Consider the following 17,039-nt stretch of genomic DNA (forward strand, 5'->3'; position numbering starts at 1 on the left):
CCCAGGTCTCACCCACTTCTGAGACGCCAGCATTGCCAAGCATGGAGGTGAGGAGACCCTGTGGGACATTTTGGTGGAATTTAACAGATGTGTGGTTTATCCACAAAGGATCACCAGCTCCTAGTGCAGTGTGTAAGGAGGGCAGCAGGGCATTTCTGGTCTAGAGAATTCTCAATGGTAAATAACAGTGAGGCCTGTCTCTTCCAAGCCCTGCTGAGGATACGGGGTCCAAGGTAATGAAGGAGCACCTTGGACTTGGGCCTGTGGCATCTATAGACTGTGTTGACCCCAGCCTGCCAGACACTCAGAGACCAAAGTCTTTGGTTTCTACTCTGATGCCATGACCACTGTGAGGGGCTCTTTGGACCCCCTTCTCGATGTGGATTCAGTGTGAAGGGGTGTGTGTGTGTGTGTGTGTGTGTGTGTGTGTATACATTGCTGATTCTAATCAGTCTTTATTTCTCTTAATTTTCATCCTTCTTCCCTTCATCATCTATAAGATGATCTGCCAGCACATTCTGGACTCTGGATGCCCAATAGGATTGAAGATAATTCCTTTAAACACTGCATGTGCCTCTCCTTGTGAGTCTTATTGCCATTATTCTGATAGACTAGATTCCAGACACAACGGATACCCACCGATATCCGGTTCTCCGAAGATGGGCTGATTGTGGATTCTCCCGGCTCTTTAGGCTTCAGAGGCATTTCAGCTTCTCGGCTTGCTCTGACTTTACGGTCGTTTTCTGCTTTGCCCACTGTAACTTTCTTTGCCAGCTTCATTCTGATATATTTCATTCTAAGGAAATGACCCCCCTGATCAGTTCTGGCTCTCTGCCCCCCAGTGGGCTCTAGTCTTGACCAGAAGTTCTGGTTTAGAGCCTCGGTGACAACATTGGCTTGCTGTGTTATCGAGGGCAAGCCACACAGCCTCTCTGGGAATTGGTTTCATCCTCTGTAAAACGGGGAGGCCTTGCTTATCAGGCCGTGGGGCTCAGATGAGGTCAGCTATGAAAGGGCTCTGCAAACTGTAAAGGATTGTTATTGGGCTTTAAGTCCAGCTGATTACGCTTTAGAAATAGCTTCCCAGTTTGCCCTGGCGCCTTGCGTCTCTTCCTTCTCACCCCTTACAGTCAGTCAGTCCCAAGTCCCATCTCTTTGACTGCCCCTCATCACTTGCCTGGCTCACACCTGGCTCTTCGCTGTGTAGTCTGTCGCCCCGACTTCCTGCCTGGCTTCAGGCCTCTGGGCTCTTGCTCTTTGGTCTGTGTACAGACACCTCGCGCTAAGAGCTTTCCTTCCCACTTTAGCACTGTTCCACGGCTCCCAGCCGAGGATCGAGTCCGAGACTCTTGGACGGGCCAGAGGCCCCCCTGCCAAACTCCCTGGCCTGACCTCTGGCAACTCTGCCCTTCTCATTCTGGGCATCTAGCCAATACATTTAGCCAACTTTCGAGAGTCTTTATGAACTAACACCAAGAAGCCTTTTCAACTTCATTCTTAGCCATTTCCTCTCACTCCCAATGCGCCTGACCTTGCACAAAGACACTGGCGATTCCTCAAATGCGTCTCTGGGGGTACACACACACTACTTTCCACCACACAGATGAGTACTCGGCCCCCCAGGCCCGCTTCAGACAGCACCCCGGGGACTCCGCTGGCTTCTCCGGGGTTGCCACTTCCTCCTTTACTTTCTCCTTTATGAAATTCGCTGAAAACCTCTGTCCTTTGGACCTGTTTGTGGCTACAGCATAGTCCTGATGGCCCTGGACTGTGGTGACCATGTTTGGTGCCTTCTTCCCTTGCCAGACCGTCAGCTCCCTGGGGGCAAGGGTCCCGTCTTTCCCTTTCCAAGCCAGGCTTGCAGCCAGGGCCCGCAGGTAGAATTCTATCCCTGGTACTCACAGGAGTGGGGTGAAGCAGAGGAACAGCAGTGCGGTTGCGATGGTTCCATAGACAATGCCCTGGATCAGCCCATTAATGAAAGTCTTGCTGGGCGAAGAACTCTTTCCTGGAAAAAGAGAGCATGTGAGAAAGGCTTCTCCCCTGAGGCCTTGGAATCGGAGCCAAAGCTCTGCTCCCTCCCCACTCCCCTCTGCCTCACCCAGTCTCCTGGGCCCCCTCTACCCTCACTTGGTATCAGCAGGATGCTCAAAGCGTGGGTTCCATTCTGGTTCTTCCCCTTACAGAGGAGCCTCGTGCTCAGTTTCGGCTGCTCCGTCAGGCTGATGGTGCTGTTGGCCCAGGGGCCAAGGATGGTGGAAGTCACCCGGAGGCTGCCATCGGTGCTGTTCACGTTCACAGGAACGCCTCCCATCCACCACCGCACGGAGGGTGTGGGGATCCCGTGGAAGGAACAGCTGCACTGCAGAGACTTCTCCAAGGAACAAGAGGAAGAGAGCAGCCTGGCGGGTGCTGTGGGGAGGGAGGGTCAGCAGTCAGCAAGGCATCCGGACTTCCTTTCTCCACTTCCTCCAGGACCCGGCCTTCTCCTTACTCGTGATTCCCAAGGAGCTTCGGAAAGACCTCTAGGAAGCCCAGAGGAGCTGGGCTTCACAGACCAGTTCCCCTTCATCCTTTCTCCTCACCTGGCCTGGAAGTGAACACTGGACCTGACTAATGGCAAGGGAATTTTCTGAGGATCTACATTGCTTCTGACCCCTTACCTGACACCCCCCCTCCCTGCAGCCCCAGGCTAGACTTCCCCACCTCAGCTCCTACTTCCCTCTTCCTCCCATCCCTCAGGCTCTGCTCCTTCCCAGCTCCACCCATGATCAATTTCTCCCTCTGTCTCTTACTGTTTGGATGTCTTCCGCCAAGTCCCTTCCCCTCTCTTTGCTCTATCCCAGTTTGGGAAATAGGGGTATTCGTGAACCTGTATCCTACTATCAGGAATGTAAGAATGAACACTGCCTGAGGTTGGCAGTGTTCCTAGCTGAATACACGGTAAAGTGTTACCCATTTAATAAACAGAACACCTTTCTAGACTTCTTTCTTCCCAGGGCCAGGTGGCCTTTGATTAAGCATTCATCCGAAGCAGAGACTGCTTTGGCATTTTCTGGGTAAGAACATTCGAGATGGGCTCACTCTACATAGAACAGGTTGGATATATTGTCCACTTGGTGCCTTTTGTCAGTTTTTTCTTTTAAAGATTTTATTTATTTATTTGACAGAGAGAAAGCCAGCGAGAGAGGGAACACAGGCAGGGGGAGTGGGAGAGGAAGAAGCAGGCTCCTAGCCGAGGAGCCTGATGCGGGGCTCGATCCCAGAACCCTGGGATCACGCCCTGAGCCGAAGGCAGACGATTAATGACTGAGCCACCCAGGCGCCCCATTTTTGTCAGTTAATAAGGAACAGTCACACTCTACAAGGTCTCCAGTGAGGAATCAGTTCTTAGTGTCTCCGCGTACTTTTTCACTGGAGTTGTTTGAGGTTACTGGAAGAAAGGGGTAATTTTCTCTTCAACAGTGGCCCTTGATTTGGACTTTTCATCTGGGTCACCTGGGGGGATGAGGAATTTGCAGGGACTCTCCCCCTGCAGTCCTCTGGATTATTCATTTTTACCATCTGGGAAAGCGTGCCTGTGGACAGTGGCTGACAGGCATGGGAAACCTGACTAACCCTGGGCCTTCCAGCTGCTAATGCTCTCATACCTTCAACCTCCCTGAGTGCCCACCCTCACCCCCAACACCACTCCCTGACCCAATCTGCTATTCACCTCAGCCACTCCCAGCCCTGCCAGGACCCGGCACACGGATCTCTAGCCCATGTGGGTTATTTGGTGCCCTACGCCCTTATGTCCTCTCTTCTGATACCCCTGTGGGCCAGCCCGCCCCAGTCCTGGAGCCTTAGGCACCTCCAGCACTGTCTCTCGTCCCACTCACCCAGCTGTGGCAGTGGTCCTTCCATTTGCAGTAGCAGTGGTCCTCAGGAAGAGGAGGGGACAGGGCCTTTGCTGCAGCTGGCTTTCACATCAGAGCCCTGTGGTTCAGAAGACGAGACAATGAGTAACTGAAAGAGGATGTGGGGATGGGAGAGCAGAAAGTATCCTCAGCGAGCCAGGGGCTTCTGTCTCTGGTCATCCTGGAGGAATTACACGGGATGAGACGTTCAAGGGCACCTAAGGACAGGCAGCACCCCTACGACCTCTGTGAGGCCCCAGTGCCACATGCCCTTCCCTCTCCTCTGGTCTTTCCCTCCCAGTCCCAGCCCACTTGGGAGAAGCTCAATTACAGAGTCTTTGGGTTCTGTCTCAAAGCTAACAGGGATTCATGGAAGGGCTGTGTTTATCTCGGAGGGAGAGGGCCAGTCTGGGTATTTGGAATAACCCACTGGGGACACAGGAGAAATGGCCTAGACCCGAGCGACTCAGGCCATGTGGCCAGGGAGGAGCCTGGAGTGGTGGTCGGGAAAGAATGACATGCTTGAGTTAGTGTGTGGGTCATGAGGGATGGAGAGGATGGGACAGCCTTAACAGATCCTCTGGGAAAATGAAAAAGGACAGGAATTCCTCCTGCTGATAGGAAAAGTTCCAAACTTCCTTGCTTTGCAAATGAGGTTCTCCACGATTTTGCCTCACCCTTGCTTTCTGTCTCCCTGTGCCTTCCCCAACATTCTCCATGCCAAAGGGAAAATGCTGCCTTCTCCAATGTTCACCCTAATCATCCTTCTCCCGTCACTCAGGGATTTCTCCCTTTCACAGCTTTTCCTCTTGCAGCTCCACTCCGTCCACATTCACATCCTACTTCAATTTCAGAGCTGAGTTCAGTGCCACCTCCTGCATGCAGCCTTCCCTGATCTCCTCACCCAGTCAGAAGTGGGTAAATCTCTCCCCTTCCAGAATTATCAAGTTGTTTCATTTGTTGTTTTTTGAGGAAAGAGTCAGTTTGTTCCTCCTACTAGTTAGTTGTTCTTGTGCGGCCAGACAACAACCACCTCCCCTGCTCTCCGCTCCTCACAGATCCAGCTTCATTTAGGGGTGCGATGTTGTAAGCTAAAGCACCCCTTTGTCTAGACTCCTTTGTAGTTAACGTGGGGCATGTGACATTGTTGTAGTGGAAGTGAGCTAGGGATTCCTGGGAAAGTTTTCCTTTCCTGATATTCTCATTTCCTTCTTCCTCCTCCCTGAAGTATGGATACGACACTGGAGGTAGACCAGCCATTTGGCAGCCATGACGTAACGGCGAAGATGAACGCCACTCTTGACGAACATTCCTGCAGAACAGCCTACCTCGGCATATCTCCTTCCGTGAGGAAGACAAGCTCTCCTTTGGTCAGGTCACTTTAGTTGGGAAACTAGCGAAATACCTTAGAAGAGAATCTACCAGAGACTGAGCTCTTTAAGGGAAGGCCCTACATCAAACAGACCTCTGTGACCTCAGAAGAGCTTAGAAAAGGACCTTTGATAGCCACTGATAAAATGTTCAAAAGTCAGTCTCACTTTTCATGAAAACTATCCTCCCCCTCCCTTTTTTTTTTTTTTTTTTTGGNAAAGCATTGATTTAAGAGCAAGAGCCCAGGATTTGAGCACTGATTATGTAAGGCTATGTCTCTGATTCACTGGAGGACCACAGATGAATCCCTCCCCTCTCTGGGCCATGAGCCCCTCATCTCTGCGTCAGTTCCTGGAAAAGGCAGGATGAGGGGATGTGTCCCCAGTCTATATAATACCTTGCAGCAGACACTGTTGGCTTCTGACCCAACAGGTATCCCAGCACCATTGTCCCTGTCGCCTCCACTACAGAGACTGAACATAATAAATATTAATGTTCCCAGGTTCCCTTACATGTATGTCCTGGTAGTCAGGTGACACAGTTCTGGTCAAAGAAAAAAACCTTCCCAACCCTCTTGATATTTTACTGCTCAGAAAGGTCACTTAAACCTAGAAGGGAAAAAGAAAGCAAAATCCTAAAATTGAACACAAACAAAATCTAGTAAACAAATGAAAACAATGATAACAGAACAATTCTGGAAGCATATCTATTTCACGTAACCTTTGAACACAGGGCTCTGGCTGTACAGTCTTAAGGGAGACAAAGAAAGCTATCGGTATTGGTATTGCTAATTTTGAAACTATTTGTGTTCTAAAGATTTGCACAGTAAGGAAAAAGAGAAATGATATAAAATACAATAATTTAAGAGAAGAAAGTAAAGTTTAATTTTAATTGGCAATGTTGGTACGAACCCTTGGTTTAAAAAACCAACTTCTATTTCCATGTTCTGCTCATTGAAAGAGCCTAGGAGCAATGACATATCTATAGGGATAAACGTGTCTGGCACCTATATCTTGGTTTCTAAATAATATCCATCAGTGTGCTGAAGCCCGCAGAAACCAACTTAAAAAAGCTGATTATTAAATGTTTAAGAACATGACAAGCTATGGGGCGCCTGGGTGGCGCAGTCGTTAACCGTCTGCCTTCAGCTCAGGGCGTGATCCTGGAGTCCTGGGATCAAGCCCCACATCAGGCTCTTCCATGGGAGCCTGCTTCTTCCTCTCCCACTCCCCCTGCTGTGTCCCCTCTCTCGCTGGCTGGCTCTCTGTCAAATAAATAAAATCTTAAAAAAAAAAAAAAGAATATGGCAAGCTATATAATGTTGTCTAACACAGTCATTCTTATCATTTATAGAAACTCAATAAACACATTATATTCAAAACAAAGGTAATCATTACTTGAAACTGATTACTTCCTAATTGTTCTAGGACATCTCACTGTTGTCTGTGTTCTTGAGGAGACTTACAAGGATTGTATCTGTACGATGGAAGTACTGCATAATGGTGTGTTAGTGGATCTCTTCCTAACTCCCTATCATGAGTTGGTAGCTTGAAACCGTCTGCGGTAAGAGTGTCTATGCAGCGGAAGTTGGCGATGCTACAGTTCAGGGCTTCTTTTTCCCTTGGGAGATCCGGTTATTAAATATTTACTAGCATACCATTGCTAATATTTCCCACTCGAAGGAAACCATTCATCTTGCAACAGCCTTCCATAAGCCAAACCACTCTGTTTGTCATTTGAGAGCTTTTCAGTGCTACCACCCAAATGGCACCAGGATCTGGCAGCTTCTCAGGTGGGAAAAGAGGGGGGAAAAGACCACCTGCTCGTAATTATGTTGAGTACCTCCTCACAGTCCCTCGGTACCATGTTCCTCTATACACCATTTCCATTTTATTACTGAACTCTTCTGGGCATGGCCTTCCTAATTAGCATGTTTATCCAACATTACCAAGGACAATCATGAGTATTTCCGGTTTCAGGATTATTCTACTTCCTCTAGTCTTCCGGGCAGCTTCAATCAAAGCACAATAGCCTTGTCTCTCAAATGAAAATTTTCTGATTAAACAAATCCCAGGGGTCACCACTGGGGGGTGGCTCAGTGGCTTTTGTCATAAACTGTAGTCTGCGTAAGGATTCCAAGACTTCATTCTAGTAATTTTATGGTTAGGGGCTAGCCATATTCCTGAATGTAGACTATGTGTCACCCAAAATCCAAATAAGCCAATCAAACACTAGGCTTCTGACATGTTTTTTTCACCAGATAGCGTATATTTTTTAAATTAATAAATTTAATTTATTAAATTACATTAAATTTGGGCTTGGGCAATTTTATTGGTTTAGCACATCCAATCGATAGTCGTTGAAGGGAGGATTTACATGCCTCCCATTTCATACTAGGTAAGGGAAACGTTCCCCAGCCAAACATTCCCCAGTAATATAATATCTACTTATATTTAGATAAAGGAGGAGACACCATGTGTTCAAGTATTCCATTTCTCGTCTAAACCCTCACTTTAACCCCCTCAATCCTTGTATTCTCATATCTTCCCAATCTCAGTATAATTCTCACAAGGACTCACAATGCATGGGCCTCCCAGCTTAAGGAGTCCCAGAAATATCTCTTCTCCAGCCCATTTTACCACTAATATGCCCTTGGCCTTGAGTCTCCAGCTGGGCATGGAGCCAAGGAACCCAGTCCTTTTTACCAATCTTTGTCTTGATTAAATAATAGAATCATCGCCTCAGGCAATCTGAAGTTAGGGTCCCATTGTCACATTTGCCTTCTGGCTTTCAAAATTCCTCCAACCTAGGGTAACTACAACAGACTTGATTAGGATCCTTCAAAGCTGAGGGACCATCAGGGTCCACCCAAACTCCAAGAGCACTGTACTAAGACCTCTGTTTTGACCCCATCAATGTCCACTCTCTTTCTTAATAACTGTTTAAAGATTTCCTTCTCCATTGGGATGAGTCCTGTTGACACTTCCCTTCATCTTTCCTTTTTTAAAAAAAGATATTTATTTATGGATTGATTGATTGATTGATTGAAGAGAGAGATTGAGTGAGTGGGGGAAGGGGGGGAAACAAGCTGAGTGTGAAGTCCAACACAGGGCTTGATCCCATGACCCTGAGATCATGACCTAAGCCAAAATCAAGAGCCAGATGCTTAACTGACAGCCACCCAGGGATCCCTCCCCTTCATCTTTCTTCATTCTCCTGTGACTCACTCTAATTTTCTTTGCTACCTGTTGTTTCAACATGGCTTTTCCCTTTAGTACAGCCCTGAGGCTAGCAGCCATAGCAGACTGGACAGAACCCAAGCTTGGCCAGGTGTCAGGATCCACCCCAAACCTTTTCTTTACTTTCATTTTAGCTATTACAGATAAAAATAACCAAAGGATTGTATATTTAGCTTGTTTCTTGAGATTCTCAATTTCTTTATGCGTCCACTGAGTCGACTCTTCCAGAGCTGGATCCATAATTTAAAATAAAATTGGTAACATTAACCTCTTGCAACTAATTGCAGAACAGTTGCATTTTCATGCCTGTAAGTGACTTTGGGGACATGAAAGTTTCATCTTCCCCTGACTTCACATCCTCACTCTTCCCACAACTTATGTTTCACTGAGCCTAGTTCTCACAAATCTAATTTCTTTTTTTTTTTAAGATTTTATTTATTTATTTGACAGAGATAGAGACAGCCAGCGAGAGAGGGAACACAAGCAGGGGGAGTGGGAGAGGAAGAAGCAGGCTCATGGCAGAGGAGCCTGACGTGGGGCTCGATCCCATAACGCGGGGATCACGCCCTGAGCCGAAGGCAGACGCTTAACCGCTGTGCCACCCAGGCGCCCCTCACAAATCTAATTTCTGATGCCAACTGCAAAATTAGTGAACACCAAAAAGATGCCCTCACTTCTGACACCATCTGCAGATTTCAAAGGTCTCAAAAACCACCCTCACTTCTAACACCAATACAAATTTGAAGGTCCTCAAGACTACTCTTAGGTTTGATAATTCACTAGAAATACTGGGAGAATTCCTGAAAGCTGTTATGCTCATGGTTATTGTTTATTGCAACTAAAGAATACAGATTAAAATATGCCCAGGGAAGAAGCACACAGACAGAGTCCAGGAAAGTTCCACCCAGAGAGTTTCCAGATGCCCTCTCCCTGTGGAGTCATGGACAGTATAATGAATATTTCCTGGTAATGATGTGTGACAATATGCATGGAATATGACAACCACAGAAGCTCACCCAAGCCTGCTGCCCAGAGTTTTATTGGCCCTTCATCATATGGGCATGACCGATTGCCCTCCCCCAAGGCTGATCTTAAGTCTCCAGCTCCAACTCCTTCTTTAAAAAAAAAGAAAAGAAAAGAAAAAGATTTTATTTAGTTATTTAAGAGAGAGAAAGAAAGAGCACAAACAGGTGAAGGGGCAGAGGGAGAGGGAGAAGCAGATTCCCTGCTGACCAGGAAGCCCTATGTGGGGCACGATCCCAGGACCCTGAAATCATGACTTGAGCCGAGACTGAGCCACCCAGGTGCCCCTCCATCTCCAGCTCCTTCTGAAGGCAAGCTGGTATCACATGATCCAAAGACCCCATTCTCAATCTTATTGTTACACAATCCGGTGTGGCCAGCCCCTGCCCCTAATCACATTTTCAGACTACTCGGTGTGATGCCCCCAGGCAAGCAAAGACACTCCTATCAGGCCTGACAGTCTAGGGACTTAGAGATTATCTTCTAGAAGCCAAGGGCAAAGGCCAGACCTTTCTTCAGGCTAGGTTAAATACCTTACTACACAGAATGATAAATGCCAAATCCAAGGTAGCAGTTATTTCCAGGTTTGAGTGGGAAATATATTTGGGGAAAGGATACACAAGAGGCAGTGTTTTAAATTTTACGTTGGGTAGCAGACACATGCTTTTGTAATGCCATTTCACGCCTTTCTATTTGTCTGAACTATTTACATATCATAATATGTAAATGGACATTTGATCATTGTCACTTACAAACAAGCACTATATATGTGTATTACATGTAAATATACACGCTCATATATAAGTTAAATGTTCATATATAACACATAAATACATAAACATAAATAAAAGATCTGGAAAGCTATGTAATATGCAGTCACCACTACTTATCTATGGGTAGAGCAGTGATTAGAGAAAAGACGTAGCAGGATCTTCAGTTTTTATGCTCTACACTTTGGCATTGTTTGACACGTAAGTTTGCGTTCACGTATTACAACCAATTCTTTTCATAAAGATGACTTAGTAAATGAAAACAAAGACACGATTGCGTAATTAGGCCATAACGAAATTTTAAAATATTTCACACTAATAATTTTTTTAGCTACTAATATCCACCAACTTCACATGGACATCATCCCATTTATTCTTCCCTAGAACCTGAGACTGAATATACAGACAACGGCCCTACCATATATGACCCTCGAGCCTCAACTCTATGGCATAGCATATGTGACTCTGATCTTCACTTTGCAGCAACAAGTCCAGGAAGCTAAACCACAATTTCGGCAGCAAGTGGCCCAGAACCCCCAGAACTTGGTCAGTGAGTACCAGGTTCCCTATTTTTTGCCCCTGCTTCCAGCTCAGAACCAATCAAAGAAAGTCAAATCTGCACCCAATCCAGTCACCTAAGATGCTCCCACTTCTAATTAGCTTCAGCTCCCGCATGATACCAGTCTCTAATCCGACCCTGTCCGGAAACTTCTTTTTCCCACTATGCTGCCTGCCTTTGAGTCGTTGGCCGAATGCCAGGGATACAGCAAACTCTGAGTAAGTAACTTGTTTGTTCTCATTTGGGTAGTCCTCATTTATTTCCAGAAACCCTGAGGAATTCAGTCTTACGATTTTCTCCTTATGGGGGAGGAAACTGAAGCTCGGAGAAATAGTGATTTTCTCAATGCACTGAGCAAGTGTAGTCGGAGACAGATTGAAAACTCAGGTTCCTCTTTCTCCACACCAACTTTCTTTTCTTTTTTTGTTTTTTTAAAGATTTTATTTATTCATTTGAGAAAGAGAGCAGGAGCGGGGCAGGGGAGGGGCAGAGGGAGAGGAGAAGCAGACTCCCCGCTGAGAAGGGAGCCAGATGCAGAGCTCAGTCCCAGGACCCCGAGATCATGACCTGAGCCGAGGGCAGATGCCCAACCGACTGAGCCACCCAGGTGCCCCACACCAGCTTTCAAGAGAGCAGAAAATGTATAAACTACCTGCATTCTTTGGCCAACAGGCAACAGAGTAAGGGTAGAAAGTAAAATTAAAAGTTTAAGCATCCTCACTTTCATCTTAGAAAAAGGAAAAAAATCAATCACCTCAGACTTAGGAAACATGTCTCTAAATCAAATGAAATCATACCCAGGAAGAAATCAAGAATCAAAACCTTGGAGTCCTTTTTGACTACTCTCTTTCCTCTCATGTTCCATAGCCATGTCAGAAAATCCTGTTGGCACTGCTTTATATTTTTTACTTATTTTTATTTTTTTAGATTTTGTATGTCAGAGAGAGAGAAAGAGAGAGAGCGCACAAACAGGGGGAGCAGCAGGCAGAGGGAGAAGCAGGCTCCCACTGAGCAAGGAGGCTGACATGGGGCTCGATCCCAGGACGCTGGGATCATGACCTGAGCCAAAGATAGACGCTTAACCGACTGAGCCACCAAGGTGTTCCAGCACTGTTTTTTAAAATATATTCAAAATCTCACCACTTCTAATCAGTCACCTCCACTGCGGCCACCCTGGTCCAAACCACCATCCTCTCTCACCCAGATTGCTACAGTAACCTGTTCACTGGCCTTGCTGTTCTACCTTTAGGGCCTGTCCATTCTACTCCCCACAGTGACAGCCAGAGGGAACCTGTCAACATCTCAGCAAGATCCTGACCCTTCTCTGCTCAGAACTCTCCAGAGGCTCTCCTCTCACTCAAAGTCAAAGTTCTGCATGTGGTAACCCTCTCCCTTTGCCTCTCTGATCTCACCTCCTGCCCCTCTACAGAGGCTCTCCACTTCCAGAGTCTGCTTCCTCTAATGAGTCTCAAGCAGCACATTCGCTACTGACGGCACGCTCATTCATTCCCTCCAGCAACCAACATGTTGAGCACCTCCTTCCTGCCAGGCACTGTTTTATGAATAAGGCGGTAACCAATGAGACAATCGCTGTCCTTGTTCTAGTACGGAAGGCAGACAACAAACAAGTTGGCGGTCAAGATAATTTGAGAGCTATTAAGTACTACAGAAGAAAAATAATGCAGGATAATGGGATAGAGGGTTATGGGACGGGGGACAGTGGGGAAACAGTTTAGGCAGGATGGTCAGAAAAGGCCTCTTGGAGGAAGTGACATCTGAGCAGAAACCTAGAGGGAGGAAAGGCACATCTGCTCCCTTTTTGCACTGCCAATTCCCCCGCTTCTGATTTAAAACCCCCTTTTGGATGTTGGAATGAGCCCTGTCTGGGTCCTGGCCCAGGCTTGGCTAGTAAATCACTGAGTAACCTTGGCCAAATATTTTCTCCTCTCTGCTTTTCCTTTGATCTCACGTGTAACATGAGTGGGTTTTATGATTGGAGATGTAGTGATCTGTCCAACTCTAAAATTATGATTTCTTCTTGCTCTCCTCTGCCAGGTGTTAAGACACGGGATGACTCCTCATGGACCCTCTTTTCTTTTCTCCCCCTTACATTTCCCTTTGTCCATCATTGCTCCTCTCCATTTTACCCTTGGCTCTTGTTCCAAGGGTTCCAGGATATTCTCTGTGCTCAGCACACTCCCGACTGTGTATTTCCTCGGCAGAGCCTAAGTGGTACAAAGGGCTTTCCCGACTTGCTGAGGAAAAGACTCACTTTTGGACGACTGACTTACTTAGGCTGACTGGAAAGCTGATTTTCTAGAAAAACCGAAGACTAACAGTGAAGCTGATTAACTGGCTTACACTTGGGATAACCGTGGGACCAACGACTGCGTGTCTTACCAGGGATTAATTTACTGAGAGACTGATTCAGAGGGAGCGTAATTAACTAACAGGGCAGGCTACGAAGGGGGTGGGTTAGCTGATTAACTCATTAATTGGTTTGCAAGGGGACTTCCTGTTGACTCCTAATGGCACTAATCTGATCATTAATCAACACATCACTTGGTGAGCCCCTGGCTGCCCTTGAGGCTGACCAGGTGACCCCACTTGGTGGCAGGCTGGATACAGTCAGGCTGCTGGTGGAGAGACAGACCGATGAGCCAGCGGCTGCCCTCAGGGAGCTTCCGTGGCTGACTGATCCAGAAGTGGTCTCCTTCCCACCGAGAGGCTCGAGGCGCCGCCCTGGAGCCTAACCGTGTCCCCCCTCCCCCACAACCCCCACAAACCTGACTGCCGACCCGGGGACCACCTGACAGACAGAGAAGCCCCGCTTTCCTGGAAGCCCAGTTGGGGCAGCCCCAACGCATATCGCGCACTCAACGGTTGCCAGGAAAGCCAACAGGCCAGGGCCGGCTCGCGACGCCAGGCGCTTTTCCTCTGTGACGCGGGGAAGGCTGTGGGGCGGCTGGAATGTCCCTTGGTCCTGCCCCCCTCCGCCTTGCATGGGCGTTTCTACCCTGTAGCCAATCAGCGGTTGCATGGGCCTAGTCTACAGCCAATCAGCGGCTGCTCGGGCCTATCTCATAGCCAATCGGCGGCTGCACGGGGCCTATTCCACAGCCAATCAGCGGCTGCACGCGCTCTTACGCTGCAGCCAATCAACGAGGCAGCTGCAGCCTGGTGAGCAGACCTTGAGCCAATCAGTAGTGGGGGGCGGTGCTGTGGGAATGTGGGTGCCAGTTTTCTTCTTAGAGAGGCTTTTCTTGATGTTACCAATGAAAATCACTCTACCTTCCTCACTCTGATGGCAGAGTTCCTCGTTCTGCTCATTAAACACTTTCTTAACCACTAAACATTTTCAAAACATTTATTGTTACTAAATCATACTTTTGCTTACGGTCTGACTACTTCACTAGAATGTAAGGTCACTGTGGGCAAAGTTTTGTTTTGTCTTTTTTCACTGTGGTTTCTTGCATGCTTGGAATATTAAAGATATTTAATATTAATCGACACATTTTCATTTGATCATGAACAGGCGGAGGGGACAGGAACCCAAAGTTTCATGTTAGGCTTATGTTTAGTTGGTCAGATACTGCCAAAGAATTTTCCAAAGTGGATGAACGAGTTCACACTTGGGCCAGCAACCTATGAGTTACACATGCTTCCCATCCTTGATTTTGACCATTCTGGTGTTTGTGTAGTGATACTTTATTGTAGTTTTAATTGCACATCCCTGAGCGGTAATGTTATCTTTATGTTTTTTACAAATTGAAGTTTAATCAATATACAGTGATCTATGAGTTTTAGGTGTATAATAGAGTCGTCTAACAATTCTATACATACTCAGTACTCATCACCCTAACTGGATATTTTAATCCCCATTCTCTATTTCACTCATCCCCTCACCACCTCCCCCCTTGCAACCACCAGTTTGTTCTCAGTATTTAAGAGTGTATTTTTTTGTCTTTTTTTTCTTTGTTCATGTTTTCTTAAATTCCACATATGAGTGAAATCATATGGTATTTGTCTATGACTGACTTATTTCACGCAGCATTATACCCTCCATGTCCATCCGTGTTGTTGCAAATGGCAAGATCTCATCCTTTTCTGTGGCCGAGTCATGTCCCATTGTATACATACACCACGTCTTCTTTATCCATTCATCTATCTATGGACGCTTGGGTTACCTACACATCTGGGCTATTGCAAATAATGTTGCAGTAAGCATAGTGGTGTATATATCTTTTTGAGTTAGTGTTTTTGTTTTCTTTGGGTAAATACCTAGTGTGGAATTACTGGATATGTGGTAATTCTATGTTTAATTTTTTGAGGAAACTCCATACTGTTTTCCACAGTACTGCAGCATTTTGCATTCTCATTAGCAATGCACAGGGGTCCCAATTTCTCCACAACTTTATCAATCTTATCTTTTCTGGTTTTGGTAATAGCCATCCTAATGGGCATGAAGTGGTATCTCATTCTGATTTTGATTTGCATTTCCCTAGTGACTAGTGATGTTGAACTTCTTTTCACGTGTTTACTACCCATTTATGTATCTTCTTTGAAGAAATGTCTATTCAAGTCCTTCACCATTAAAAAAAAAATTGGGTTCTTGTATTTGTTGTTCAGTTGTAGGACCTCTTTCTATATTGTGGATGTTAATCCTTTATCAGGTATCTGATTTGCAAATTTTTTCCCCCATTCTGTGTGTTGCCTTTTGACAATGTCAAAAGTGTCATTAGAAGCACAAAAATGTTCAGTTCTGAGGAAGTTCAATTTATCTCCTTTTTCTTTTGTTGCCTGTGTTTTGGTGTCGTATCTAAGGGACACTGGTCTGTAGTTTCATTTTCTGGTAGTGTCTCTGTCTGGCTTCGGTATCAGGATAAACTTGGCCTCATTGAATGAGTTAGGAGGAAGTATTCTTTCCTCTTTTATCTTTTCCGAAGAATCTGAGAAGGGCTCGTATTAATTCTTCTTTATTATTTTTTTCTAAAGATTTTATTTTTAAGTAATCTCTACAGGCAACGTGGGGCTCGAACTTAGAACCCCAAGATCAAGAGTCACATGCTGGATGGGGTGACCAAGTGATGAGTATTAAGGAGGAAATGTGTTGGGATGAGGACTGGGTGTTATATGCAACTAATGAATCGTTGGACACTACAACAAAAACTTATGATGTACTATTTGCTGGCTAACTGAACATTAAAAAAAAAAAGAGAGAGAGTCACACGCTCTCCCAACTGAGCCAGCCCGGCATCCCTAATTCTTCTTTAAATGTTTGGTAGAATTCACCCATGAAGCCATCTGGTCCTGGGCTTTTCTTTGTTGAGAAGTTTTTGATTACTGATTCAATCTAGTTATAGGTCTGTCAGATTTTCTATTTCTTCATGATTGAGCCTTGCTATATTGCGTGTTTCTAGGTGTGTGTTCATTTATCAAGGTTACCCAATTTGTTGGTGTACAATTGTTCATAGTACACTTTTATAATCTTTTTTATTTTGGTAGAATCAGTAATAATGTCCTCACTTCTATTCCTCACTTTGTAATTTGAGTCTTTTTCTTTCTTAGTTGATCTAGCTAAAAGTAGGCCAATCTTGCTAATCTTTTTCAAAGAACCAACGTTTGGCCTTGTTGATTATCTCTATTGTTGTTCCATTCCCTTCCAATCATCTCCATTTTAATCTTTTTATTTTGATCCTTCTGCTAACTTTGGGTTTGGTTTATTCTTCTTTGTCTAGCTCCTTCATATGTGAGGTTAGGCGGTTTATTTGAAATCTTTCTTCCTTTTTAAGGTAAGCGTTTCCAGCTTAACATTTCTCCCTGTGTACTGCTTTCACTGCGTCCCATGGGGTATGCTGTGTTTTAGTTTTCGTTTGCCTGAGGTATTTTCCTAGTTTTCCTTGTGGTTTCTTCTCTGACCCCCTGGTTGTTTAGAAGCATGTTTTTTATTTCCACATATTTGTGAATTTTCCAGTTTTCCTTCTTGTCATCAGTTTCTAGTTTCATTCCACTGTGATCAGAAAGGATGCCCTGCATCATTTCCATCTTTTCAGATTTATTCAGACTTGTTCTGTGGCAAGAGTCCTCCTCTTTCCCCTATTGCACTAATCCTCCTCCCTTTCTTATAGCAATAATCCTTTTGAACAAAGTCTCTATCTAAATCCATTCATTTTTTTAT

At 45.7% G+C, this 17,039-nt stretch overlaps 1 protein-coding gene across 2 annotated transcripts in view; it reads right to left on the reverse strand.

Moving 5' to 3' along the window:
- The window catches only part of SIGLECL1 (SIGLEC family like 1), a 33,098-nt gene extending 19,367 nt beyond the window's left edge, over positions 1-13,731 (reverse strand). The window contains exons 1-5 of one of the 2 annotated variants that reach the window (XM_011235623.3): positions 13,648-13,719; positions 3,882-3,978; positions 2,131-2,412; positions 1,903-2,008; positions 640-796 (exon numbers count right to left, since the gene is read on the reverse strand). In XM_011235623.3, the coding sequence (XP_011233925.1) occupies positions 640-796; positions 1,903-2,008; positions 2,131-2,412; positions 3,882-3,906 (570 nt within the window). In that variant the 5' untranslated portion in view covers positions 3,907-3,978; positions 13,648-13,719. Of the gene's footprint in view, positions 1-639; positions 797-1,902; positions 2,009-2,130; positions 2,413-3,881; positions 3,979-13,647 lie in introns of both variants that reach the window. The other variant, XM_034639140.1, reaches the window with a different exon arrangement.
- Between the last annotated feature and the right edge of the window lie 3,308 nt (positions 13,732-17,039).

Source organism: Ailuropoda melanoleuca, chromosome 12 (genome assembly GCF_002007445.2).
Source record: "Ailuropoda melanoleuca isolate Jingjing chromosome 12, ASM200744v2, whole genome shotgun sequence".
In the NCBI taxonomy this organism is placed as follows: domain Eukaryota; kingdom Metazoa; phylum Chordata; class Mammalia; order Carnivora; family Ursidae; genus Ailuropoda; species Ailuropoda melanoleuca.